We start from the raw sequence: 9,041 nt of genomic DNA, 5'->3' as shown, positions 1-9,041 counted from the left end.
ATATTTTATTTTAAATATTATATTTGAACTATGTGATCTCTGAACTCATGATTTTAAAACTCATAATTATCTTTAAACTTACTTAGTCAAAATGAGTTGCTTTTTAATCTTAAAAACCCCCAAAGAAATTTAATATAATTTGTGGATATTATCATTAAAGCAGATGTTGCTTTAAATTTGGTAAAATTTGTAGAAATGTATTTTGTCTATAATGTTTCAGGGTCTTTGTTCAATCTTCAAAGAAAATTTTAAAACAAATAGAAATTTTATTTCCTGGAACCAGTTTAGTGTTTTTGTTTATTTCAAAAATAATTTACTCTTGAGAACAAATGGCAGGGGGGAGACTGTAAATATTAAATATGGTCACTACAGTTTTCAAATCAAACTGAATATTTTTAATGGAATTTTAGACTTATTAAAATAATTAAATACATCAGATTTTAGTTTTCCTGATTATGTCAGTTATTTCTGACAACTTCATTTATTTTCCAATGCTTTTACTGATTAAAAAAACTTTCAATGTATCTTATTCATGATGTGATTGAAATAAACTCAGCGGGTCAGCAGAATTGACCAGAAAGTGTTAAAGAAAGGAAACAAGAAGAAAAAAGACAACACAAGGGGGAGACCAGAGGAGAAGGAGAAGAGCTGTGGTTGGATGATTTAGAATAAGAGAAGTATCCTGGAGGAATCAGGAAACTGTGGTGCCATCAATCCTGCAGTTGTAGGATAGCAGGAAGAGGAAGTGAAGGGGCTAGTACTCTGAAGAGACAAGGAGCTAGGACTCTGAGGAGGCTAGGACTCTGAGGAGGCAAGGAGCTAGGACTCTAAGGAGGCTATGACTCGGAGGAGTTATGTGAGCTGCCTTGAATGAGTGCCTTGTAGATGTTGGAGGAGATGAATCGTGGGTACGGGTCCCTGTGCATCAGTGTGTAGATCTGCAGCTGGGCATCTTCAAACGTGTGCGGCGTTGGATCCTGCATCTTCCTATTGATCACCTCTCGAACCCGTGCATCCAGACTCACCTGCAGGAAGAGATTTGTGATGCTAAAGAACAAACCAGACCACAGAATTCCCAGAAGATACTCAAATATCCTCCTACAAACACGGCGACTGATACGAACGGCTGGTGTAGATTTCTCACTGCATTTTGATTGGTTGGTATCATGTGAATATGGCCAGTCATCTTGCTTGATGTTACTGCAGCAAACACACTCACTCATCTTCAACCGCTTACTCCAATTAAGGGTCCCGGGGGGGCTGGAGCCTATCCTAGCAGTCATAGAGTGTGAGGCGGGTTCACCCTGGACAGGACGCCAGTCTGTCACAGGGACAAACACAGTCACACCTATGGACAATTTAAAGTTTCCAGGCCACCTAACCTGCATGTCTTTGGATGTGGGAGGAAGCCAGAGCACCCGGAAAGAACCCACACACACGGGGAGAACATGCAAACCCCACACAGAAAGGCCACAGGTGGGAATCAAACTCACGTGACCTTCCTGCTGTGAGTCAACAGTGCTAACCACTAAGCCACTGCTGCAGCAAACAATTGGCTGAAATTTCCAGAAATTGCCATCTGAGACAATGTCATCAACAATTGGCCAACCATCAGTCAGGGAAGCCGCCTGTCTCCTGTGAACTCGGATAGTTGCAAATCTGTCAAGAATTTTATTTCCTCTGACAAACGTGAACATTTTAGCAGAGAGATGAATGACCTTTGACCTACAATGGCCCAACAGTCTGAAATTGGCAACAAACTGACGCTGAACCTTTTTCCTCCCAGCCAATCAGAAAGTAAAGATCAGACCAGCTGATCAATAACCACCACGGCCGTTAGCTACAGCTGGAGTTAAACCTGAGCTGCTATGTGAGGAGCAGTGAGACGTCCGTCAGACCAATGAGGAATCCAGCCGCTGTAAAGTTCAATATTTCAGACAGGACTTTGGGGTCGTGACTCTGCAGCTGTGACACGGTGAACATCTGCAGAGCAACAAACGTACGGCACCCTATAGAGGTCAAGAGGTCAACTGCAGCTAATCTTGTAGAGCGCGTTTGTGCATTTCATTGTTGTGTCTACAACCCCAATTCCAATGAAGTTGGGACGTTGTGTGAAATGTAAATAAAAACAGAATACAATGATTTGCAAATCCTCTTCAACCTATATTTAATTGAATACACCACAAAGACAAGATATTTAATGTTCAAACTGATAAACTTTATTGTTTTTGTGCAAATATTTGCTCATTTTGAAATGGATGACTGCAACACGTTTCAAAAACATTGGGACAAAAGACTGGGAAAGTTGATGAATGCTCAAAGAACACATGTTTGGAACATTCCATAGGTGAACAGGTTAATTAGAAACAGGTGAGTGTCATGATTGGGTATAAAAGGAGCATCCCCAAAAGGCTCAGCCATTCACAAGCAAAGATGGGGTGAGGATCACCACTTTGTGAGCAACTGCATGAAAAAATAGTCCAACAGTTTAAGAACAATGTTTCCCAACATTCACTTGCAAAGAATTTAGGGATTCCATCATCCACAGTCCATAATATAATCAGAAAATTCAGAGAATCTGGAGAACTTTCTACACATAAGTGGCAAGACCGAAAACCAACATTTAATGCCTGTGACCTTTGATCCCTCAGGCGGCACTGCATTAAAAACCAACATTGTGTAAAGGATCTTACCGTGTGGGCTCAGGAACACTTCAGAAAACCATTGTCAGTTAACACAGTTCGTCACTACATCTACAAGTGCAAGTTACAAGCCAATACATCAACAACATCCAGAAATGCCACCAACTTCTCGGGGCCCGAGCTCATTTGAAATGGACAGACGCAAAGTGTAAAAGTGTGCTGTGGTCTGATGAGTCCACATTTCAAATTGTTTTTGAAAATCATGGACATCGTGTCCTCCAGACAAAAGAGAAAAAAGACCATCCAGATTGTTACCAGCGCAAAGTTCAAAAGCCAGCATCTGTGATGATATGGGGGTGTGTTAGTGCCCATGGCATGGGTAACTTACACATCTGTGATGGCACCATCAATGCTGAAAGGTACATCCAGGTTTTGGAGCAACACATGCTGCCATCCAAGCAACATCTTTTTTCAGGAACATCCCTGCTTATTTCAGCAAGACAATGCCAAGCCACATTCTGCACGTGTTACAACAGCGTGGCTTCTTAGTAAAAGAGTGCAGGTACTAGACTGACCTGCCTGCAGTCCAGACCTATCACCCATTGAAAATGTGTGGCGCATTATGAAGCGCAAAATATGACAACAGAGACCCCGGACTGTTGAACAACTGAAGTCGTACATCAAGCAAGAATGGGAAAGAATTCCACCTACAAAGCTTCAACAATTAGTGTCCTCAGTTCCCAAACACTTACTGAGTGTTGTTAGAAGGTGATGTAACACAGTGGTAAACATACAACTGTCCCAACTTTTGTGAAACATGTTGCAGGCATCCATTTCAAAATGGGCAAATATTTGCTGAGGTTGTATAAAAAGGCAGCACTGACACAGATGTGGCAGACACACACACACGCGCTCACACACACACATCACCAGTATGACCAGGCTGACATATTCATATAGGTGCTGGAATTTGACCAATGATGCCTCCTGCGCCTCCGTGTATCTATCTCTGTGTCCGTGTATCTGTGTGTGTCTGTGTATATCTCTCTGTCTATCTCTGTGTCCGTGTATCTGTGTGTGTGTCTGTGTATATCTCCGTGTCTAGCTGTGTCCGTGTATCTGTGTGTGTGTCTGTGTATATCTCCGTGTCTAGCTGTGTCCGTGTATCTGTGTGTGTGTGTGTCTGTGTATATCTCTGTGTCTCTCTCTGTGTCCGTGTATCTGTGTGTGTGTCTGTGTCTATCTCTGTGTCTAGCTCTGTGTTCGTGTATGTGTGTGTATCTGTGTATATCTCTGTCTATCTCTGTGTCCGTGTATCTGTGTGTGTGTCTGTGTATATCTCTGTCTAGCTCTATGTCCGTGTATCTATCTCTGTGTCCGTGTATCTGTGTGTGTGTCTGTGTATATCTCCGTGTCTAGCTCTGTGTCCGTGTATCTGTGTGTGTATCTGTGTATATCTCCGTGTCTAGCTGTGTCCGTGTATCTGTGTGTGTGTCTGTGTACGTATATCTCCGTGTCTAGTTCTGTGTCAGTGTATCTGTGTGTGTGTCTGTGTATATCTCTGTGTCTAGCTCTGTGTCCGTGTATTTGTGTGTGTGTCTGTGTATATCTCCGTGTTTAGCTCTGTGTCCGTGTATCTGTGTGTGTGTGTCTGTGTATATCTCTGTCTATCGCCGTGTCCGTGTATCTGTGTGTGTGTCTGTGTATATCTCTATCTCTGTGTCCGTGTATCTGTGTGTGTCTGAGTATATCTCTGTGTCTCGCTTTGTCAATCAATCAATCAATTTTATTTATATAGCACCAAATCACAACAAACAGTTGCCCCAAGGCGCTTTATATTGTAAGGCAAGGCCATACAATAATTACGTAAAAACCCCAATGGTCAAAACGACCCCCTGTGAGCAAGCACTTGGCGACAGTGGGAAGGAAAAACTCCCTTTTAACAGGAAGAAACCTCCAGCAGAACCAGGGTCAGGGAGGGGCAGTCTTCTGCTGGGACTGGTTGGGGCTGAGGGAGAGAACCAGGAAAAAGACATGCTGTGGAGGGGAGCAGAGATCAATCACTAATGATTAAATGCAGAGTGGTGCATACAGAGCAAAAAGAGAAAGAAACACTCAGTGCATTATGGGAACCCCCCAGCAGTCTAAGTCTATAGCAGCATAACTAAGGGATGGTTCAGGGTCACCTGATCCAGCCCTAACTATAAGCTTTAGCAAAAAGGAAAGTTTTAAGCCTAATCTTAAAAGTAGAGAGGGTGTCTGTCTCCCTGATCCGAATTGGGAGCTGGTTCCACAGGAGAGGAGCCTGAAAGCTGAAGGCTCTGCCTCCCATTCTATTCTTACAAACCCTAGGAACTACAAGTAAGCCTGCAGTCTGAGAGCGAAGCGCTCTATTGGGGTGATATGGTACTATGAGGTCCCTAAGATAAGATGGGACCTGATTATTCAAAACCTTATAAGTAAGAAGAAGAATTTTAAATTCTATTCTAGAATTAACAGGAAGCCAATGAAGAGAGGCCAATATGGGTGAGATATGCTCTCTCCTTCTAGTCCCCATCAGTACTCTAGCTGCAGCATTTTGAATTAACTGAAGGCTTTTCAGGGAACTTTTAGGACAACCTGATAATAATGAATTACAATAGTCCAGCCTAGAGGAAATAAATGCATGAATTAGTTTTTCAGCATCACTCTGAGACAAGACCTTTCTAATTTTAGAGATATTGCGTAAATGCAAAAAAGCAGTCTTACATATTTGTTTAATATGTGCTTTGAATGACATATCCTGATCAAAAATGACTCCAAGATTTCTCACAGTATTACTAGAGGTCAAGGTAATGCCATCCAGAGTAAGAATCTGGTTAGACACCATGTTTCTAAGATTTGTGGGGCCAAGTACAATAACTTCAGTTTTATCTGAGTTTAAAAGCAGGAAATTAGAGGTCATCCATGTCTTTATGTCTGTAAGACAATCCTGCAGTTTAACTGATTGGTGTGTGTCCTCTGGCTTCATGGATAGATAAAGCTGGGTGTCATCTGCGTAACAATGAAAATTTAAGCAATGCCATCTAATAATACTGCCTAAGGGAAGCATGCATAAAGTGAATAAAACTGGTCCTAGCACAGAACCTTGTGGAACTCCATAATTAACCTTAGTCTGTGAAGAAGATTCCCCATTTACATGAACAAATTGTAATCTATTAGATAAATATGATTCAAACCACCACAGCGCAGTGCCTTTAATACCTATGGCATGCTCTAATCTCTGTAATAAAATTTTATGGTCAACAGTATCAAAAGCAGCACTGAGTTCTAACAGAACAAGCACAGAGATGAGTCCACTGTCTGAGGCCATAAGAAGATCATTTGTAAGCTTCACTAATGCTGTTTCTGTACTATGATGAATTCTAAAACCTGACTGAAACTCTTCAAATAGACCATTCCTCTGCAGATGATCAGTTAGCTGTTTTACAACTACCCTTTCAAGAATTTTTGAGAGAAAAGGAAGGTTGGAGATTGGCCTATAATTAGCTAAGATACCTGGGTCAAGTGATGGCTTTTTAAGTAATGGTTTAATTACTGCCACCTTAAAAGCCTGTGGTACATAGCCAACTAATAAAGATAGATTGATCATATTTAAGATCGAAGCATTAAATAATGGTAGGGATTCCTTGAGCAGCCTGGTAGGAATGGGGTCTAATAGACATGTTGATGGTTTGGATGAAGTAACTAGTGAAAATAACTCAGACAGAACAATCTGAGAGAAAGAGTCTAACCAAATACCGGCATCACTGAAAGCAGCCAAAGATAACGATACATCTTTGGGATGGTTATGAGTAATTTTTTCTCTAATAGTTAAAATTTTATTAGCAAAGAAAGTCATGAAGTCATTACTAGTTAAAGTTAAAGGAATACTCGGCTCAATAGAGCTCTGACTCTTTGTCAGCCTGGCTACAGTGCTGAAAAGAAACCTGGGGTTGTTCTTATTTTCTTCAATTAGTGATGAGTAGTAAGATGTCCTAGCTTTACGGAGGGCTTTTTTATAGAGCAACAGACTCTTTTTACAGGCTAAGTGAAGATCTTCTAAATTGGTGAGACGCTGTTTCCTCTCCAACTTACGGGTTATCTGCTTTAAGCTGCGAGTTTGTGAGTTACACCACGGAGTCAGGCACTTCTGATTTAAAGCTCTCTTTTTCAGAGGAGCTACAGCATCCAAAGTTGTCTTCAATGAGGATGTAAAACTATTGACGAGATACTCTATCTCACTTACAGAGTTTAGGTAGCTACTCTGCACTGTGTTGGTATATGGCATTAGGGAACATAAAGAAGGAAACATATCCTTAAACCTAGTTACAGCGCTTTCTGAAAGACTTCTAGTGTAATGAAACTTATTCCCCACTGCTGGGTAGTCCATCAGAGTAAATGTTATTAAGAAATGATCAGACAGAAGGGAGTTTTCAGGGAATACTGTTAAGTCTTCAATTTCCATACCATAAGTCAGAACAAGATCTAAGATATGATTAAAGTGGTGGGTGGACTCATTTACATTTTGAGCAAAGCCAATTGAGTCTAATAATAGATTAAATGCAGTGTTGAGGCTGTCATTCTCAGCATCTGTGTGGATGTTAAAATCACCCACTATAATTTTCTTATCTGAGCTAAGCACTAAGTCAGACAAAAGTTCTGAAAATTCACAGAGAAACTCACAGTAACGACCAGGAGGACGATAGATAACAACAAATAAAACTGGTTTTTGGGACTTCCAATTTGGATGGACAAGACTAAGAGACAAGCTTTCAAATGAATTAAAGCTCTGTCTGGGTTTTTGATTAATTATTAAGCTGGAATGGAAGATTGCTGCTAATCCTCCGCCTCGGCCCGTGCTACGAGCATTCTGGCAGTTAGTGTGACTCGGGGGTGTTGACTCATTTAAACTAACATATTCATCCTGCTGTAACCAGGTTTCTGTAAGGCAGAATAAATCAATATGTTGATCAATTATTATATCATTTACTAACAGGGACTTAAAAGAGAGAGACCTAATGTTTAATAGACCACATTTAACTGTTTTAGTCTGTGGTGCAGTTGAAGGTGCTATATTATTTTTTCTTTTTGAATTTTTATGCTTAAATAGATTTTTGCTGGTTATTGGTAGTCTGGGAGCAGGCACCGTCTCTACGGGGATGGGGTAATGAGGGGATGGCAGGGGGAAAGAAGCTGCAGAGAGGTGTGTAAGACTACAACTCTGCTTCCTGGTCCCAACCCTGGATAGTCACGGTTTGGAGGATTTAAGAAAATTGGCCAGATTTCTAGAAATGAGAGCTGCTCCATCCAAAGTGGGATGGATGCCGTCTCTCCTAACAAGACCAGGTTTTCCCCAGAAGCTTTGCCAATTATCTATGAAGCCCACCTCATTTTTTGGACACCACTCAGACAGCCAGCAATTCAAGGAGAACATGCGGCTAAACATGTCACTCCCGGTCCGATTGGGGAGGGGCCCAGAGAAAACTACAGAGTCCGACATTGTTTTTGCAAAGTTACACACCGATTCAATGTTAATTTTAGTGACCTCTGATTGGCCGGGTGTCATTACTGCCGACGTGAATTACAATCTTACCAAATTTACGCTTAGCCTTAGCCAGCAGTTTCAAACTTCCTTCAATGTCGCCTGCTCTGGCCCCCGGAAGACAACTGACTATGGTTGCTGGTGTCGCTAACTTCACATTTCTCAAAACAGAGTCGCCAATAACCAGAGTTTGTTCCTCGGCGGGTGTGTCGCCGAGTGGGGAAAAATGGTTAGAAATGTGAACGGGTTGGCGGTGTACAGGGGGCTTCTGTTTAGAACTACGCTTCCTCCTCACAGTCACCCAGTCGGCCTGCTTTCCCAGCTGCTCGGGATCTGCCAGAGGGAAACTAATAGCGGCTAAGCTACCTTGGTCCGCACCGACTACAGGGGCCTGGCTAGCTGTAGAATTTTCCACGGTGCGGAGCCGAGTCTCCAATTCGCCCAGCCTGGACTCCAAAGCTACGAATAAGCTACACTTATTACAAGTACCATTACTGCTAAAGGAGGCCGAGGAATAACTAAACTTTTCACACCCAGAGCAGAAAAGTGCAGGAGAGACAGGAGAAGCCGCCATGCTAAACCAGCTAAGAGCTAGTAGCTGCGCTAAGCTAGCGGATTCCTAAAAACACGCAAAGTGAATGTGTAAATAATTTAGAGGTGATTCAGCAGAGGGAGTGCTTTAGTTAAGGCACGTGAAGATAACACTGTGAAACAAATCGTTATCTAGGTAACAAGATCTAACTGCGCAGATTAAACAGCTAACAGATACAGCAAAACACCACTGTGCACCGGAACAGGAAGTGATACAATACCGCAGTGAGAGCCAACCCTTTGTG

At 42.0% G+C, this 9,041-nt stretch overlaps 1 protein-coding gene across 7 annotated transcripts in view; it reads right to left on the bottom strand.

Annotated features, from left to right (window-relative positions):
• Window positions 1-316: 316 nt before the first annotated feature.
• The window catches only part of rgs19 (regulator of G protein signaling 19), a 135,565-nt gene continuing 126,840 nt past the window's right edge, over window positions 317-9,041 (bottom strand). For all 7 annotated transcript variants that reach the window (XM_034171796.1, XM_034171795.1, XM_034171797.1 and 4 more), the window contains one exon: window positions 317-1,025. In XM_034171796.1, the coding sequence (XP_034027687.1) occupies window positions 837-1,025 (189 nt within the window). In that variant the 3' untranslated portion in view covers window positions 317-836. The remainder of the gene's footprint in view (window positions 1,026-9,041) is intronic.

The sequence above is a fragment of the Thalassophryne amazonica genome, chromosome 6 (genome assembly GCF_902500255.1).
Source record: "Thalassophryne amazonica chromosome 6, fThaAma1.1, whole genome shotgun sequence".
NCBI classification, from domain to species: Eukaryota; Metazoa; Chordata; class Actinopteri; order Batrachoidiformes; family Batrachoididae; genus Thalassophryne; species Thalassophryne amazonica.
This window is presented reverse-complemented; position numbering and strand designations above follow the sequence as displayed.